The sequence below is a fragment of the Actinia tenebrosa genome, unplaced genomic scaffold, assembly GCF_029948245.1.
Source record: "Actinia tenebrosa isolate PJP-AT-01 unplaced genomic scaffold, QUT_ActTen_1.0 PGA_scaffold15__27_contigs__length_11533743, whole genome shotgun sequence".
NCBI lineage: Eukaryota > Metazoa > Cnidaria > Anthozoa > Actiniaria > Actiniidae > Actinia > Actinia tenebrosa.
Window position 1 is genome coordinate 3199845 of NW_028292575.1, and position 19795 is coordinate 3219639.

The 19795-nt window shown below is 44.9% G+C and overlaps 2 protein-coding genes across 6 annotated transcripts in view; one reads left to right on the forward strand and one right to left on the reverse strand.

Moving 5' to 3' along the window:
- The window catches only part of LOC148910852 (uncharacterized), a 30529-nt gene that overhangs the window by 693 nt on the left and 10041 nt on the right, over positions 1-19795 (forward strand). For 4 of the 5 annotated variants that reach the window (XM_089030280.1, XM_089030283.1, XM_089030278.1 and 1 more), the window contains exons 2-8: positions 156-274; positions 369-391; positions 613-762; positions 1102-2854; positions 3178-3619; positions 4036-4111; positions 4208-4441. In XM_089030280.1, coding sequence (XP_088886406.1) covers positions 249-274; positions 369-391; positions 613-762; positions 1102-2854; positions 3178-3619; positions 4036-4111; positions 4208-4441 — 2704 coding nt within the window. In that variant the 5' untranslated portion in view covers positions 156-248. Of the gene's footprint in view, positions 1-155; positions 275-368; positions 392-612; positions 763-1101; positions 2855-3177; positions 3620-4035; positions 4112-4207; positions 4442-19795 lie in introns of those variants that run through there. The other variant, XM_089030284.1, reaches the window with a different exon arrangement.
- Positions 16240-18337, reverse strand: LOC148910853 (uncharacterized). Its single transcript, XM_089030574.1, has 3 exons — positions 18243-18337; positions 17313-18114; positions 16240-16247 (listed from the first exon to the last, which is right to left on the reverse strand). The coding sequence occupies exons 1-3, from the start codon at positions 18297-18299 to the stop codon at positions 16240-16242; spliced, it is 867 nt and encodes a 288-aa protein (XP_088886700.1). The 5' UTR covers positions 18300-18337.

Here is a 19795-nt window from a genome sequence, read left to right on the forward strand (position 1 = left end):
GAAACAGGGCTCAGGCATCAAGATACCGCGGAGACCTACGCAAAATTTGCAAACGCTTTTTTTGCCCATGCTTCACTAAAGTATGATTTTCAAAAGGGGAGTTACACGAAATTTATTGAACGAGACCTTTAATTTTTAAAACTGTTTCAAATCAGATGGACATTCATCTTCAACATGATGAATGGGATAGAATGCTTGAAAATTGATCATGGACTCCACAAAAGATAGTTGACAAAATTCCTCAATTCATGAGATGTGCTAGCATTTTAGCAAGGTTAGTCTCTAATTCTTTACCCAGAAGCTTTTCTTATTAATAAAACCAATCTTATTTTAACGCTTTACCTTTGTATCTTCATAAATGTTTCTAGGACCCTTAAAGTTCCAGATACAAGTAAGTCAGACAACGAACAATTGTTTTTTTTCCTAAATTTAAAGTCTATATGAAATACCTTCCTTGCTGATGGCAGAGTATCCTTGTTTTTCTTTTGATGCTCCTACAGCAAAAGAAAAAGCAAAAGAGTAGACTCGGCCAGCAAAGAAATATGATAAATATTTCCAATGTATACATTTGTCAAAATAGGATTTTTTAATTTTTATTTCTATTTTTTGCAGCGCCTGGAGAGATCCTGGCCCGTGGCCCAAAGGCACAAGAAGCTTACGACTTAGCACTTAAAAGTGGCGAAGCGAAATACTGTCGTATTCCAGTGGTACTAGTTGGTCAGTCCGGTGCAGGAAAGACAAGCCTTTTAAGATCTTTAAGACGTAAGAAAATCCACTTAAATACGGAATAGTACTATTTACAGTATTTTTAAAATCTATGGCCGTATCCAGGGGTGCTAATTAAAAGGGATTGCAAACCTTCTGAAAAATAACTTTTCATATAAAATCTACTCTAACCATATTCAGTTTTAAAACGACACATGAATACTGATTTAGAGGGTAAAGGGTTTGTATGTGTAGACAGGAAAATCATCTGGCAAAACGTATGGCGAGCATCCTACATAATGCTAGCTCACTAAAGTTTTTTTTGTTTTATAAATCATTAAACAAGATATATTTAAAAACTAAATAATTTGATAATAAAATGCATTTTAATTTTAGGTGAAGACTTCAATCCTGAGGAAGACAGTACCGAAGGCGTTAGAGTACATCGCTCCCTCTCTAAAGCAGAAGCAGATGTTTGGCATAAGGACGAGACGTTCGAGACCTCCCTCGTTGATTGTACAGCAAGAGCGGTTGCTAAAAACCTTTTAGCATCCTTTGATGATAACCCTAAACATGAACTGAGATCAACTGAGGAAGACGTTGAAGAAGAAGAGCATCTTAGCCAAGCGTATCCTGTCGAAGAAGTAGATCAAACAGTAGGAAGCCTTGTCAAAGAAAATAACAAAAGCTTGAATGTCGAGGAAAAAAGGATAGAGAATGACAGTGAAACTGCAATTGCTGTTGGAGACGAATCAGTAGATAAAAAGACAAGCACACCAAGCGATCCAGTACTTTTCCAAGAAAGTAGAAAAGGTAATCCGATTCCTGAAGAAGTCTCTGAGAGAGCAACCAACATTCTCCAACACCCAGAAGAGTTGGAAATTCAGGATTGTGTTCATTTAGTTACGCTAGACTTTGCTGGACAGCCAGTATATAACGCAACGCATCCAATTTTTCTTCCCAAAAAGGCAATATATGTTTTAGTAAACAGTCTAGAGAACGAAATGCACGCTAAAGCAACACCAATGGTAAAGCACGGATCTTCAAATCGCAAGGTCGATGATCATTGCCCTATGACAAATATGGACTATCTGGAGTTTTGGTTGTCCTTTGTGGCGTCTCTTTGGACTACGGATCGAGGAGCCTCGATCATTGACGATAACGCCCTAGAACTCTTACAAAAGGGGAAAAAAGCCTCTAACATGACAGAACAAAAGTCCACAACCAAAAAGCCAAAGCTCCCAAGAAGGTTGCCACCAGTGTTTCTCGTCTGTACTCATGCAGACATTCCATGTAAAGGTAACGACGCCGTAGAAATGACTCGAGAGATATTTTCTTATTTAAAGCAAGACAACGACGCTCCTGGAGGAAACCACATTGTTCGTGGAATTTACGCCATAAACAACACAGTTTCAGGAAAAAGCGAGGAAAAATCCATCGATGACCTAAGGGCAGCCATCTATGAAGTTGCAAGAAGCCTTCCATACGTAAATGAAGTTGTTCCTATTAGTTGGCTGCAGTTCGAGAAACAGTTGTTAGATCTTGCAACCAATGAAAACAAGAAATACATATCACTGGATGACGCAAAAGCCGTTGCGGTCCAGTGCCAGATCGCCATTAATACTGAAGAGTTCAATACAGTTTTGAACTACTTGCATGATCTGAAAGTCATCATTCACTTTGAAGATACAAACATAGTTATCATTGACGTGCAGTGGCTTATGGACATGATAGTTAAGGTCATCACAGTTCTGCCTGCCGAAGACTGGGAAGACGACTACGAAGAACAATGGAGAAGACTTGAGAACGATGGGATATTGGAACCAGCTCTGATAGACCACGTTTGGGAGAATGAGGCAACAACCCGCTCTTTGCTCATGATAATGGAGAAATTTTCACTTCTTTGCCGCTGGAAAAGGTCCAATGATGCAGACATTTTCCTCGTTCCCTCCATGCTGATGAACAGTGATGCAAAATCAGCTAATGAGTTGCTAAGCGACCAGAAGACGTCAAGGACTTTAGTTGTACGCTTCAAAAGTGCGCACCTTCCTCTGGGAATCTTTCCAAGACTGCTTGTGGTCATCGCCAAGACTTGCAATGAGAAATGGCCCCATTCGCCTCGACCGAAGTTCTTCCACAACTTCTGCAGGTTCGTTATCATGTGAATATTAAAAAGAAAGTTAACTGCGGAAATTGGTAGTTCGCAAAGAAAATAACTCTGCATATATCTCTGGGTAAAAAAAAAAAAGATCGGTAAACAGTTAGGGATTATCCCTCGAAGCGCTAGAGAAATTGTAATTTTATGTTACCGATTCTCCTTAGTCATGCACCCTTGCTGTCTCCGAACTCCTAAACAAAATCGCTGAGACGGAATTATGAATCGACCCTGTGTAATTTAGCCCTCTGGCGATCTAAAATTTTGACATCGAAACAGATTTTATCAAACATATTTTACCGAAATTATTTTTACAGGTTTTATGATGTTGGCGATGTTGGAGACACTGGGAAGAGTTTCGACTTGGTGGTCACCTCAGACATAAAAACGATCAGCTTCAGCGTCATTAACGAGCAAGGAATTGTGGGGCTCCCTTTAAAACAGTTATGTCGCTTCATTGTTGAATTCCTCAGCAAAGTACTGACGACCATGCGTTTAAACTTTCCCTGGATGAAAAATGCCGAACACGACTTTTGTATCCGCTGCCCAAAGTGTTATCCATCAACAGAAACGTGCAAATGTCATAATGTCAGCGGATGTACTCGTGACGCATGCCTCCATTTTATCACCGAAGATGAGTTACGCGAGAAACCAACTCGATGCTATAAAAACGCGACTAGTAAGAGCACCTTCTTCGAGGAGGAGATCTACTGCGATTGGTTTGATATTTCTAGGCAGGACGATCGGGAAAAGCGTACGGTAACTGCTGTACTGAGCTCTTTAAAATAAATAGTCAGGGGGGGATATCCAGGAATTTTAGAGGGGGGGAGTGCCTATTACAAAGGTTTTACCAGGAACTCGAGAAAAATGGGGGTGGCTGTTAGTAGCGAAATACTGAGAAATTTGAGCAAAAGGCGGGTGACTAGTCACCCGTTTTGCCATCCCTGGATCCGCCCCTGATAGTAGACCTATTTAGCTTTGGTGTAAAGTTTTAATTCCCGTTTAAGACTGTACGTATCACTCCCTAGAGTATCATTTATTTGTTTATCGGTTTTGTTTGAGAAGAGATATGGATACTGTATGGATACAACTCAAACAAAGAAAACAATCATTCTCAAATCACATTGAAAACCTGAAAAGAAAAAAAAAAATTTTAATGATTTTTTCCCTCGTAGAATTCGAATACAGCAAACGTTGTAACAGAAACAGTCCAGCTTTTGGCTCTAGATGGCATGCCGTCCACATCTAAAGGTTGGTAAAATCAAGGATACACACAGAAGGATAGAGTAGAGATAGGGTTATCTGCTAGCTAATTCCTCATCGAACATTCCAATTTCATCGAACTAGGTTCCGAGATCGTCCCCTATCCTGTCCAAAGTCATGAGGTTTCATTGCCGGAAAGCACTCCTCTAACAATTGCTCAGAAATTACTTGAAGACCTAAAGCCATATAAAACATCGATGAAAAACCCCCCACCTGAGATGGTAAAGAGCTGTAGAGACATATGCCAGAAATTGAAAGGGGTGCATCGAAAGAGCTATATCGAGGAGCTGAGAAAACATGTGCCAAGTGGAACAACAGGTATAATGTTTATATGTTAAGTGTATATGTTAAGGTATAATTTTGTTATATGATGTTTTTCTGTGTTCCTTCCTTCCCCTCTTTTTTCGTTTCGGGCAGGGGCTAGTAGTATAGGGAATGGGGGTTCCAGCGCAATCTCAACACGGGGTAAGACCCGCGTCAAAAATCCACCTACGGACGACCCCCACTCCAAGTGTGGTTGAGGGCAACAGCGCACTTAAATATGTTAGTCTATATATGGAGTGCGAAGAATGTAAGAGAACTTTTAAGAAAGAAGCGGATTTGAAAAAGCATTTGAAAATGAAGACGAAGTGTATGAGCAGTTATGATTGTGGATGTGGTAAGAAGTTTGAGACTAAGGTTAAATTGTTTTGGCATTGTCAGGACTGTGAGTACGACTACGACGACCTAAAAAGTGCTTGGTATTAGGTATAAAATATTTCCTATTATATAGATGGAATCCCAAAGCAACTTCAGCACGGTGTCAATACCCGGTAACGGTGAGATTGACGTTAGACAGTTTTGGCGTCAGTCAGAAAGGAAGGTTAAAAGGACTCTCCGAAAAGGTATAGAAGAATTAGGAGCCCTGAAAGCGAGCATAATGGTAGAAGTAAGTTTGTCAAAAGACGAGGTAATGACGACAGCAATGTTGCGATCAAAGTCGTTAGTGATATTAGAATCCACGAATCTGGATAGGTCACTCAGTGAAGCCTTAGAAGCAATAATGGAGTCGCTGTCTAACTACACGAAAGAAGGATCGGGTTGGACAGTAGAGGAGGTTGAAGGAATAGAGATAAGTATAGCTAGGTACGTACCCATACGAGGGGGGAGTTACGTACCGCTACCAACGTGGGTAGAAAGGAAGAAGGCTATTGTAAACGTGAAGAATGAAGACAATCGATGCTTTATGTGGGCAATCAGGTCTGCACTGTATCCAGCAGAGAAGGATCCCTGTAGGACAAGTAAGTATCCCACAGATGATTTAGAGTGGGATGGTGTGGAATTTCCCATGCAGTTGATAGACATCCCCATATTTGAGGAAATAAACGATCTAGCAATTAACGTTTACGGAGTCAGAGAGCAGACGATAGTACCGTTAGTTCTGTCAAAAAGTAAAGGAGAGCGCGTACATTTATTCTACCACGGCGGACACTACTCATGGGTTAAACACATTAGCAGACTATTCTACAGACATACTAAGCACAAAGGCAAAAAGTACTTCTGTGACTGCTGCTTGCTGTCATTTACATCCTTAAATGCCCTAAAGAAACACGATGAGATCTGCCGCGGAGTCGAAGAAGTGGCGCAACGGATCCAGATACCCACCAACAAAGAGCTTTCATACGCAGACCATCAAAAGCAGATGCAAGTGCCTTACGTGATATATGCAGACTTCGAAGCGTTGATAACTAAGGAAGAGCAGAAACGTGGTGCCACGAATAAGGTAGGATTACACGAGATCTGCTCCTTTGGTTACATAGTAGTCAGATCAGACGGTAAAGCAAACCCTCCTGTGATTTACCGAGGTAAGAACGCAGCTAATGAGTTTCTAGAAGCATTGCGAGAAGAGGAGGGGGAGATTAGAGAACAATTAAGACGTCCAAAGAAGATGGAATTTACCAAAGAGAACCAGGAGGCTTTTAACAAGGCAAAAAAATGCCACATTTGTCAACATACGCTTCTTCAGTTTGGAAGACGAGCCAAGAAAGCGTGGGATGAAGATGGAAAGTATCTAGGAGAAGCTCATTTTAGATGCGGGAAGTATGCTAAGAAAGGTGAGAAGCCGGGAAAGCCCTCCACGCACTGCATTCACTGCCACAAAGCATTTGTTGAGGATTTCTATGTGGATAAGGTTAGGGATCACTGCCACATCACTGGTAAATACAGAGGAGCGGCTCATTGGAAATGCAATATAAACTTCAAAGTAAATCCAGACATGGAGATTCCGGTGTTCTTTCACAACCTCCGCGGTTACGACTCCCATTTGCTACTACAAGGAACAGACGGCTCCGACGTCAAATGCATACCCAACAACAAAGAGCGCTACATGTCCGTAACTGTGGGTAAGCTAAAGTTCTTAGATTCGCAGCAGTTTATGGCGGACTCCTTAGCAAACCTCGTAAAGTATAACACCAACTTTCCCATTTCCAGTCAATATGGCGCGGAAAGGAAAGGAGTCTACCCATATGAATACATGGATTCCTGGGATCGATTCAAAGAGTCCCTACCACCCAAAGATCGCTTCTACAGCACCCTAAACGAGTCCGGCATAAAGGATGAGGAGTACCAGCATGCGTTAGACGTGTGGGAAAAGTACTCCTGTGAGAACATGGGGGACTACCACGACATCTACCTAAGGTCTGACGTAGTGCTGCTTGCAGATGTTTTCCAAAGCTTCAGAAAGATGGCTATGGAATATTACGGATTGGATCCCGCTAATTTCTACACGGCTCCTGGGCTCAGCTGGAGTGCTTTGTTAAAGAAGACAAATGCGCAGTTGGATCTCCTAACGGAATACGACATGTACCGCTTTATGGAAGACGGTATCCGCGGCGGCGTATGCGGGCCCAGCCGACGTTACGCCCGCGCAAACAACCCCTTAGTAGAGCACGACCCAGAGAAACCAACCACATACATTTACTACCTGGATGCGAATAACCTTTATGGTTGGGCAATGTCACAGTACCTACCTGTGAGAGACTTCGAATGGGATCCAGTGAAGCCGATAGACTTCTACATGCAGGTAGGAAAGGAGGAAGACAAGGGTTACGTCTTAGAAGTGGATCTGGAGTACCCAGAGCGCCTGCACGACGAACACAATGAGTTCCCCTTAGCACCAGAAGCGATAGAGATACCATTTAAGCAGCTAAGTCCGCTGCAAAAGCAAATGTGCCCTGGTTACAAACCGTACAGGAAACTATGAACCTGATGGATAAGAAGAAGTATGTGGTACATTACCGCAACCTGCAGTTCTACGTGCGACACGGAATGCGCGTAGAGAAGATCCACAGAGTCCTAAAATTCACGCAGGAACCCTGGATGCGCCCCTACATTGACTTTAACACGCAAAAGCGTACCGCAGCGAAAAATGACTTCGAGAAAAACCTCTTCAAACTGATGAACAACAGCGTGTTCGGAAAGACAATGGAGAACATCCGCAAGCGCGTAAGCGTAAAAATAGTCAGCACCAAAGAGGAAGCAGAAGCATACGTGTCACAGCCAGGCTTCGTTAGATACGTAGAAATGCTGAACTTCTACGTGATTCACATGAAAAGGGCAAACCTCTTACTAAACAAGCCCGTTTACACAGGCTTTACGGTGCTGGATCTATCGAAGCTGCTTATGTACGAGTTCTACTACGATAAGCTTAAGCCAAAGTACGGAGACCGCTGTCGCCTCCTGTACACAGACACCGACTCCCTAATTCTAGAAGTGCAAACGGAAGACGTTTACAAAGACTGCCTCCCCGACATAGACGAGTACGACACCAGCGGTTACCCGAAGGAGCACTTCCTTTACTCTGCGAAGAATAAGAAGGTAATTGGGAAGATGAAAGACGAAATGTTAGGAAAACCCATAGTAGAGTACGTGGGTCTGAAACCAAAGATGTACAGCGTGCTAAAGTTAGACGGCGTAGAAAAGAAAGCTAAAGGCGTAAAAAAGTACGTGGTTAAGAAGGACATTACGCACGAGTCCTACCTCAACGTATTACGAACACGTAAGGAACAGCGGCATAAGATGAACAGCCTGCGCGGCTATGGTCATCAGATACATAACGTCACGCAGGAGAAGGTGTCACTGTCTGCATTTGACGGTAAGCGATGGATGTGTGATGACGGCGTGCATACGATAGCATTCGGACATCACACGATAAGCAGTTCTTCCATGACGAACCCACGTGTGGGGCCATCGTGAAGATAATACAAGATGGGCTGACCCTTCTTAGCTATTACGCTTCGGATCTGGTAAGTTTCCAAAGACCAATTAGGATCCGTAGCTCTTTTGGATCCTCCTTCTAATTCACCCGGTCCGTAGAGATATCGGACTGTGACATTACCTAATTTTTTTTCATGGGGGAAGACCGCCCTCGAACTTCTGACGTAGGACTTGTGTTCCACGTGTTTCTTTTTTATGGCATCCTTGGGTGTTATTCCCGTAGCCCTGGCCGCCTCGTTGTTCAAAGCCGCGACGACCTGGGGGAGCCTCTGAGTCCATTCCCTGTTGCGTTTGGAGGGATCTTCCAGCTCTTTCCAATACTGGTACCCAAAGAGACGCTCGGCCAAGGTTTTATTGAATCTTTCGACAATGCTCTGACCCCTGTGGTACTCAGCTTCGGCTCTCCTAATCTTAGTGCTGTGGTCTTTCAGGGTCTTAGTAACCACGCCCATGAACTCTGTCCCCGCATCCACTTGCAGCAGCTTAGGCCATTTCAAGACGCGCTTATAAATCCTACCTAGGGCTTCTGCGACTTCTCCAGAATCCTTGCTGGTTATGGGTTCGGCGTCCTTATATCTGCTTGCGATATCGACTACGGTCAAAGCGTATCTATAGGTCTTTCTTCTCACCTTGTCGTGCGGTAAGAAAAGCAAATCTGCCTGATGAACTTCATTAGGGGTATTTACGGTAAAGCTGGGCCTGGGAATGTACTTGGGCACGGGAAGATAAACCTGCCAGAGGGTTTGTTTTCTTAACCAGTTCTTAGCCGTTTCTTTTTAGCTGGTTCCACAGGTGCGTGCACGGGTGCGTGATATGTTGGCGGCACATGCACGGGTTCTACTTTTTTCGTAGCCCGCCATTGTAAGTAAAGGCTGCCTGCTGCTATAGCAACTCCTAACGCGCCAATGACGTACCCAGGATTAATGAAGGATTCCTCTTCTTTTTCCTCCACCTTTTCTTCTTTTTTGGCTTTGTTCTTCTTATTCATCTCCGCGAGCTTCTTTCCCGCGGCAACTCTGCCTGGGGATTTAGCCTTGGTAATCTTTTGCTCGGGCTGCTCTACCTTCGACTCTGGTTCCATTTATATCTAAGGACTTGAAGGACTTGATAAGTAACTTAAGGTAACCTGAGCAAGTACTTGAGAAGGACTTGATAAGTACTTGAGAATGACTTAAGTAAGTACTTAAGGACGACTTGACTAAGTACTTAAGGACGACTTGACTAAGTACTTGAGGCGACTTGATCAGGTACCTCAGCAAGTGCCGCCTGGAAGACCTTTTCGACTTCTCTGTCCTTTTTGAAGTCCTTCCAAGACACCAGTACCTCCTTCAAGTCGACGTGCTGAGCTACGTGAAGTGCCGCAGAGGCGACTGCCATTAACTTACCGCACTTCAAAGACAACCACCCGCAGGTTATCTTAAGTTCTTGGGCGATGACATAGTCCTCGCTTATGTCCTTCCGCAGTTGCTCCACGTCGTCTATGGGCAGCGCAAGTCCGAGAAGCTTGGTGGCCAGCTTAATGGCTGAGTCTGCTACGGCGTCCGTGGTCTTACTTGCAAGGGCGGCCTCGTACCTCTTATGGAACTTCTTGACTTCCTCTTCCGACAGCTTATTAACCTGCTCATGGGTAAGTTCCTTGCCTATCATTTCTTTGCACTTCCCAGATGACACAAGGATGTTGAGTTGTTCCTTAAGGTTACTTTCGTCTAACTGCGCGGGGACTTCATCTAAGAGCTGCTCAATGTCCATATATGTTAATGGAATACGGAAACCTCAAAGAGAAGATCATTTTGGAATGTTGGTGCGTCTTTAGATGCCGCATGTATTCGTGTAACTGTTCCTTGGATATCTCACCGCCGTAGTCGCTTAAGATGGTTTCCAGATCAGACTTGCTCGGAGTGTAGAAGACAACTAGGGAGCCTATGTTTTCCCTGAAGGGCTTAGAGACACTGGTAAGCTGCTGGGAAAGCAACCAAACGCTGATATTGTCATGCCTACCGCTGAAGGCGAGCTTCACTAATTCGGAGGTGCGTCTTTTTACGTCGTCCCCACAGGCAATGTCATCCAATATGAGTAAAGTCTGCGTGTCCTTGGGGAATTGCTTGTGCCAAAACTTCAAATGGCTGGATAACTCGTTAGGGTCTAAGATATCTACGAAGAAGTCGTCATCTTTCACTCCTATGCCCGTCCAGGTGCGGTTATTCACGTAGGTGGGGCATAATAGCACTATGTAGTCAAAGCGGTATCTAAAGGGTTCTAATAGCTGCTCTACCACGAATTGGGTCTTTCCGCAGCCGGTGGGTCCTACGATCAGAGCGTTACAAGGAATATGGTTCGGATCCATTATATATACGATGGAGCCAGTGGAAGCAGTGCAAAGAATTGTCGCCGACGCAAAAGATAAGAGAGACACCATAGAAATGCAAAGGGAGGAAATTGATCGCCTGAAAGAGCGCGTGCAGGAGTTGTACGATGAAATGTGCGGTCTGAAGCGTGCAGAACGGTTTGGTGCGCTCTTGACAATGGCAGGCTGGGCTAAAGAGTCCATTCAGGACTTCATTCGGTATCCCTTATAAGGCTTAATAAATTCTTATTATATAATGAAGTGTAAGGATTGCGATAGGGAGTTCAGTAGCAAACAGGCTTTGCAATATCACCAAAAAAAGAAGGTATGTTTTAAAGAGGTGGATAACGTCACCACCTGTGGCACTTGCAGCCGGCAGTTTAGCAGTAAACAGGCGCTGCGATATCACGTGGAAGGAAGGGTGTGTTTGAAGTCTAAGGAAAGACGCTGTGCTGATTGCAATCGGCTCTTTAGCACGCCCCAAATGTTGCAATACCACCAAGAAAATAGGGTGTGTTTAAAGGATGTGTGTGCGCGCTGCGATGAAGGTCTCACGGACGCATGGCATCAACATAGATGTCGTGGTAATTATGATTTGGATGTCGTATGCGAGGAGCATGGTGATATCGCTGCGAGATGTTGCCCAGTGGAAACCATAAGGAAGTTAACTCTTCGTAAGAAAGAAATAGACCAACGCTTTACGGAGTTCGACCGCGCCGAAGGTACGCGCTGGGAGAACGCAGAGTATTGGAGTGCGCCCTGTGACGCGTGTGGCGGCTTAAGGAAAGGAGATGATCATATATGGCAGTGTTTGTGCCCGCAACATCGTCCCCGCGGTTTTAAGGAGTACTTGAATCGTTTTGATGATTGGCATGCCCAAAACATGGAGGTAAGGAAAGCCCGTAAGTAAAGTAGGTTTGCGCAAAGAGTCTCAAAATGCACTCTTATATTTATTAATATTCTTTGATTGTTTATTAAGAATAAAAGAAGAAACATTAATAAATATAAGGACCCCTTTTGTAGAAGGTATGCAGAACTCAATAAGAAAAGAAGAAACATTAATAAATATAAGGACCCCTTTTAAAGGTATATGCTAGCCTACGCAGCCGCCTTCTTAGGAGGATTCCTAATCGCCCTTTCAATATATGGACTGTATTACTTGCGAACCACCTGCCGACTGCATTACGCCCCCAAAACCGCGTAAAAAATACACCTGCCTTCATTGCGACAGGGTATTCTCCGAAGGATCCTTTGTGGGGCATTGGTGCTCCGCGGATCCTAAAGCGCAGCGGACTTTAGCAGACGCGCTTAACTACAAAGAGGAGATGGAGTGACTCTTCTTTCAATGTCAAACTTCCATCGGCCATTTACCTTACCATAGCTGCGTAAGTGGGTGAATTCCTCGCCCTGAATTACGTACCGCACGCAATCCGGCGCCCAAAGGGAATATTCCTTGCCTTCTAAGTCTTTGAGGACTAACCGTAAACGGTCGATGTCTTCGAAGACGACGTAATTTTTTATTTCGTATGCTTTACCGTGGACAAGATCACGCCAGTGAGTCAAGCTGAGCTTCATTATACCTATGGAATATCTTTAGGTGCGTTTTCAAAGTGGCGTAGGACTTAAACCGCTTTACACAGCCCTTACAGGGAATACGAATGCCATCCGCGTAATCCATCAGGGCACGGCAGATAATGTCGTAATCGTTGCTAACCATCGTTAGGTAACCATTTACGTCAAGCTGTGAGATTTTCTTAGATTGCTTCGCGGATAAGACGCCGTTTCCTTTTGGGGTTTTCAACTCAATACACAACCCGCGGTATTTCTTATGCGCATTTAGGATTAAAAGGTCGGGTTGACCGGCTTGGTAGCCTTTTCGCCAGCAGGTTATTCGCTTGCTGTCTGAATCTTGAAGTTCGCCAAGACCCGGCGCTATGATGAAATCGGGGTAAAACCTACGTGTGTAGTCGACGACCTTCGCGTGTAGGTCGGCTTCATTTTCGATCTTAAATACTAACTTGTTTGGACCGTCGAAGCGCCTTTCTATTGCATATTTACCCGTTTTCCTTAGCGCGGGTAGGACTTCTTCGAAGACCCAATCGCGAAACTCCACAGCTTTGGGTAGTTTGGAGCTAAATATCAGTTCGTACAAACCAGGTTCGGATATAAACACGGCATTTGGTTGCGTAGTAAAGGAGCGGTGATTCGCAGCCCCTTGTAGATGAACCCATTTTTTCTGGTATTTCTCAGATACGTGTGCTCTAATTGCATCTCTAGGGCGCTCATAGCCCAACGCCAAAGCCACCTCCTTTGCTTTGAAGTACAAAGTTTCGCCTTGCACTATGCATTGCAGTTTGGTGTCGTTGTTTTCAAATACGCGAAGCATTGTATATTTAAGAAATATTTTAACATTAATATGCAACGCTCTTTAGCTGATTCATTTCTACGCTCAGTTGCGCGTCAGACACGACGAAGACGTAGCAGTTTATTTTATCACCGTCGCCCGCGGAGGCGTTTTTGGTGCGTTTGATCTCCAATGTTATACCATCCTGCGTATTTACTAGACGCAAACCCTGCCCATGTAGGTCTTCGTCGTTAATGGTGCGCATGTCAATCCATAACGCATACTTATCCTTAAAGAATTCCTCGGGGCTAATTTGGTCGCCAAACTTGCGCATTGCCTCCCTGTACACGTCTGCGGGCTTTATTCCCTGGGAGTAAACCTTGTTTGGAACGCCGTTGATATTCACGCCGACGTTAGTAATGTTAGGGTTGTGAAAGGCCTCGCTGTCGCGCTTACCAGCCTCGTAGGGTTTGGCAAACACCAACATCAACCCCGTGAGACTTCTTCGGGGGAGGTTAATACTTTGGTTAATAACCTCATCCGTCTTATCCAGGAAGCTGAACGTCTTATACATCACTACGTGGTCGTATAAGAATGCCTTCCCGGAGCTGTATTCCATGCCAGCGCTACGGGCCAGCTCTTCGCTGTACACCGTTTCGTACTGTAATTCTAGATTAGTGATAGAGTATGGGGTTGTCGTGGTAAGTGCACTGCTTAGCCCACCAATGATGTTATTAGCATCTGCTAAAGTTACTTCAAACTGTAGCTCGGATAACTGTCTTGGGTAATACACACCGTGATTCGTAATCACTTCAAAGTCTAATGGTATGACATACTTACTACCATAGGCGGTCTTTATTCGCTTTGCGTCTGCCACTGCGGTTTCTCCGCTGCCGTCAGTAGGTTGCGTTTTCGTAGGTGTGCGGACCTTACGTAGAATGACACTACCAATTCCTTGTTCTATCCTTTGCGCGCGGTCAAAGGCTGTCAACCATAAGTCTTTGTACGTGGTATACAGATCGTACCTATTTAAGTCCAGCAAGGATTCCCCGGCGAACTTTACGCGCATCTTAGAAACGATGTTGCGACCCACGTTGTTAACGATAATCCTTTCGTCTGTGGGGCTTGACTGCACCGCTAGGTCAAACCTCAAAGCCAAGGTGCCAGGAACTAAGACTAGGTTATCTGTTAGGCGGGGCACGCCTACGTACAGGGTTTCTCCTGGCTTTGCGCTAGAAGGCGTAAAGGTGACCCGGTGAAAGGTGCGTTCTGCTTTCAGTCCGCCAACCTGCTTAGGTAATACGTTGGGATTTAACTTTGAGCTTATCATATATAATGGAAGTAGAAGGAACAGACCCCGACTTCGATCCCACCACTGAGGAAGGTCAGGCTGACATTAACGACGGTGATGAAGAACCGCTGCTTCCCACCCAACAAGTCGACGATTCCCTAAGGGATAGGATTGCAAAGGCCCTAAGACATCCCAAAGCACGCGAGTACGCGTTTCCGCGTGAGCACATAGAGCTTCAAAACATAGGCGAGCCGGAAGCAGCCGCGCGGGAAACCGTAGAGTGGGCAGCGCGGGAGCTAGAGCTGCGCTACGACAACTTTGATGCTGACGACGTAAAGCTCACGGAAAAGGGAAACAAAGTCCTCATAAGCGTCCAAGACTTAAGATTTCCCGACAAAGACCGCTGGACAAAACCGCAAAACCTCTTTGATGAGGAGGGCAACGTTAGGGGTGACGTCTTGAGATTAAGAGGCTTTCAGCGTGCTACTAGAAGCCTGTTAGAAAGGCTGCACAACTTAACCGAAAGGACCAACGCGGAAAAACGTGCCGCGGATCTGCAAAGGGAGTTAAGAGAAAAAGATGTAGAATATGCAAAGCAAGGTCAGCTACTTGCCGATGCTGAAAAGAAGTCCGCCCATCAAGATGAAAGAATAAAAGAAATAGGAAATCAGGTGGATCAGGCCCTGCGCGAATTAGACAAAGCACGGGAGGACTTAGGAGAAGCCCAAAGCTCTGGCGCCTCAGTGGAAGCACTGCGGGAAACGTTGGAAGAAAGGGAGGAGGAATACATGAAGCAAAACCAGCGGCTTGCCGACGCGCATAGGAGGGAGGTCGAATTTAAAAATCAAGAAATAAGTGAGCTGGTAGACCAAAGAACCCGAATTCGGCGTGAAAGGAATCAAGCACAAAAGGCCCTTAACCTCGCCCTGCAAGAGTTAGACTTAATTAAAGACGATACCGATAACCTACAAACCACCATAGCCGGCTCTTTAGTGGAACGGCGACGGTTAATGGCTGAAATCAATACTAAGGAGGAGCAAATCCGGCAAAGAGATCAGGCAATCGAAGACCTGGAGGGGCAAATAGAGCGGCAGCAAGAAGTGATCGAGGACCAAACTCGTACCGAAGAGGAAAGGGAAGCAGCTCAAAGGGAAGTAGAAACCCTTCAGGAAAGAGTCGCGGAATTACAGGCGCAAAAGGACAACCTGGAAAAAGAGCTGGGGCTTACCACCAAGGAAAAAATAAAAAGAGCTCTGGTGAAGTATGGTATTCCGCTGGCATTTGCGGTTGCTATTAGTACCGTAGTAGGAGTCATCCTATCCACGCTTAAGGCTACGGGCGCGGGCGTAAAGAAATTAGGCAATGGACTAACGGACTTGGGAAAAAAGATGGCAGCCGGTCTTCCTGGGCTGCTGGGTTCGGTTGTTTCCTTGGCGCTTAGGGCCGGCGGCGAACTGTTGAAGTTCGTGGGGAATAACATTTGGATCTTGGTCGTCGCTATCGGCGTGGTCCTTTTGAAGAAGATGCGGGGTTGATCTTATCCTTGTGTATTACTGGCGGCTTATAATCGTTGTCGGGTGCACGGGGTGTTCTCGACTGGGGATAAGTAAAGATAGTATTCGCACCGCCTTGATAATGCGGAACTAGCGGTATGGCAGTTATAGTAGAAATGGTCTTATGATTAAAAGTAGAATCGCTTGGCGCAGCTGATTGTGAAATAACAGCGTTTATCTTAACTTCGACATTAACGTTAGATGTTGCGTCAGTATTGATCTGAAGCTTTGCGTATTGACAATTAGCTACCATGTGAAAGGTTATTGGTACTATATCGTCTAGACTATTTGGCGGTTCATATGAAAAATGAGCTGACCGTCTAGTATTTTTCAGTGTTCTGTATGGTAACAATGGATCGTTATTCTCATCTACTACTCTAAATCCAATACCATATTCCTCCCTTACGCTAATACAAATTGTGCACATAATTAATCCCAACCCACCAACCTTCACCCACAATTCCGTGTCAACCCAATTAGCATTACGCAAGTATCTATCTTCCTCCAGAAAATAAAGGGATGAATCCTCCTTAGTATGTGGGTTCATATATACCAGCAAATAAATTTGCTTCTAGAGACTCATTACCGTAAGAGTGCAAATGGTTGCGTGGTTATATTTTTCATCTCTCTGATTTTCTATGCTATTTATGCAAACGCTCCCGGTGTCATCTACGCGTATTTGTAATTTTACCTTCCCATGGCAATCGGTAACCATATGAAAAGTCCAAACCGATAAATTCTCGGCGCTACTAGCATTTGGTTCTACGGAGAAATGTACAGGCTCCCTGTTGTTTGTCTTCGCGCGCATAGGCTGCAGTATGCCGTTGTCATCCAGGAACCTAAAGCCCACGTTGGCGTGACTACTCGTGCCAATGCAAATACTACAAAGGATTAACTTCTTTCCCGAGTAGTTCAAGTCTACAGACATTCCGGTGACATCAACCCAAGCCGCTTGGGTGTATTTTTTCTCACCTGTGTAAGTCGTATAGACACAATCTACTCCAGCTACGTAGGGGTTGTTCATCGCCATATATAATAGCTCAGACCAATACTTGCAGCTGCTAGGCCGGCTTTTAGTAAGTTATGGTCATATTCCTCAGGTATCGCAGGCAGGACCTTCTTTGATGGTTTCTTAACTACGGGTAGCTTCGTTTCATGCGACTTTTTTGACTTCTCCACGAAATGGGGAATGTTCCTAAGAGTGTCAGAGTTCACGTCGTTCACCCCAAACTTCATATCCTTAGTAGCTCGTTGAAGTTTGTTGTTGTATCCTACTACAGAACCAGTATTTATGGATAAATTACTGGGCATTAACCAACAACCCGGGGCTACTGCATAGTCCAACCTTGCCTTAGAATTTTGTATGGCTAGTTGGTAACGCTGTACGCCCTTGCTAATGTCACCCTCCAAGATTGAACTTTCGAATAAGATCAAGGCTTCGGCTCGTGTTTCTTCTGCGGCGCCGGTATTCCCCACTATATTTGATCGGGTGTTTACTTGGGCTCCAAGGATAGAATACACGTAAGCTTCTATGCTGCGGTTCAAACGAGCAAGGCCGGCTTTGGTTAGTCCTTTACCTTCTGGGGGTATGAAATTAAGATATTGCTTCGTTTGCTCGTCGTTGGTAATTTTGATAATCAGTGGATTAGCCCCGGCATACTTACCGCCCTCGTCTTTGAACAGAGGTCCGTCTCTAACTTCCTTAGTGGTTTTGGCATTTGGTTCAAAGAAGGTGCTACTGTCGTGAGTTTCTTTGTGATACCCAGTGTCCCACTGCAACCGCAGCGTATGCACTTCCTTATCGCTTAGCTCGTGCCCACCAATCCCCCAATAAGCCCAAACGTGTCCCAGCCCATTGTTAGCGCCCGTAGTGCATCGGAAATCCTTCCCTACAACACCAAACTCCTTACAAAGTCTATCATAAGCCGGCACGCTGTATTCGTTATCTCTTGGATAAAACGTGGCATCTCCCGGCAGCGCAATAACACCCATCTCATGCAGTATTCTTCTAACCGTGAAGTGAAAGTGAAACATAAATATCGAATTCTTCATCAAGTTTGCGCTTACCCCACAGCCGCTAGTGGCACACCAAACCGCAAAGTTCAGCTGCTGCGGCCAATAACGCATGTTAGGACCACTTAACCATTCGTGGGCTTCTTTTGCGGTGGTATGAACAATGGGAACTTCTTTGAAGATATCTCGCACCTTTAACGGAAAGGAATGGTTGTTAGAGATCCGCATGTTCAATGTCAAATCCAAACTTGGATGTTCATTAAACGTAACTGCGGGTATCGGATAAGTACTGGTACCCAGCAATAATTCCTTTGACCAACCTTGCACGGGCTTGTGTTCAACATATGTTGGCGTTGGCTTAGGCTTATGTTCAACATAACCAGAATTCTTCAGTTGATTGTCTATCTGATCGACCAGCGTAGGTTTCAAATCCTCATTACTGTACATCCTGGAGCCGTTATAGTAAATCCCATCGGGTCTCCTTTCGAACTTACTAGGGTCTGCATGCGGAAACATCTTCCTAAAGGCCCTCCAGTTCCAGTAATCCCGGTTGTCGTGATGCGGCTGCTCCTGTATATCATTCCCAAAAGCGTCGTACATTAGTATATATAATGGATGTTATACCATCAGCACCTCAGTTGTACCCAGATGTTCCCTATACTACACCTAACGAACTAAACGCCGAAAACTTTCGTCTGAATAAAGCGAACTTAATCTTGGCTTACTTGGAAGGGCAGGCAAAACACTACGAAAAAGTTAGGAAGAAATACGTTAGAGCCCGGAGTACGCTACATAAGATTGCGATAACTTCAGGATCCATATCTGTTGTGTTAACGGGCTCTGGCGTTGCTACTTCGCTTACTGGGCCGGGAATAATCGTTGGAGTTCCTTTGGCCGGCGTTGGGGCAGCTTGTGGTATCATTTCTGCTGTTGCTACGGGCATTATGAAAAAGCTATCCACGAAAATATCCAAGCATGACACGACAATAGCTCTGTCTAGGGCTAAAGTAAATACTATTACCGACCTTGTCTCAAAGGCTTTGCGTGACAGAAAGATAGACGACGTAGAATTCTCGCTTATTCTGGCCGAAGAAGACAAATACGAGAAATTAAAGACGGACATAAGGAATAAAAAAACAATCGTAAAAGATCTTTCCGAGGAATCTCGCAAAAAGATCTACCAGGAGGCAAAAGAAGAGCTTCAAAGAAAGCTTGCTCAGTAAACATCTGCTTCGAAAAGAGCGTGACGGGATTCTATTTACATATCGAACGTCAGTCTAGAAAATATGCAGATTAAATATAATAATTTTCACATACATAAGCGTCCAGATGTGTCTGGCGTTCGCTTGTGATCGTGGACTTTGGGGCTGGGGAGGCCTAAAGTCCCGAGTTCGAGCCTCGCTGTAGATGCATTTGGACCGGTTGCTGTGAGTGAAAAAAAAGCCTCCCCCACTCACAGCAACCGTGGGGGGAGGGGTAGAAAGTGCGATTCAACCCCGCGAGGGGGGGTTTCGCGATTGGAAAAGTCAGGGGGTGTCTCGGGACGCTGTCCGGAGTTCACCCTCTGGTGGGTCGTAAGAAAGATATATGTGTATGTACTAGAGGGCCTCTGGCGCGGGATGAAATAAGCCCCGTAAGCCCAAAATGCAAAAAACCCCACTGGGGATAGCTTGGTGTTCTGCGCGATGCATTCCCCAGTGGGGTTTCTGGCAAAATAAACGCCAGTTTTGCATTTTTATTTTCTCGGAATCCATCCTAACAGGGGGTGGTTGGGGTCTATTTTGTAAAATATTTCGTAAATTACGTCAGGATAATAAGGAATATCCTTATTCAGCCGACAAAACATCCACTCGGCTTTTGTCATATCAGAAAC

Coding starts and splice junctions, on each gene's coding strand:
- LOC148910853 (XM_089030574.1), bottom strand. CDS start 18,299: ATGTTGAACATAAGCCTAAGCCAACGCCAACATATGTTGAACACAAGC. Junction 18,115..18,242: donor TGAACACAAGCCCGTGCAAG/GTTGGTCAAAGG, acceptor TTTCCGTTAAAG/GTGCGAGATATCTTCAAAGA.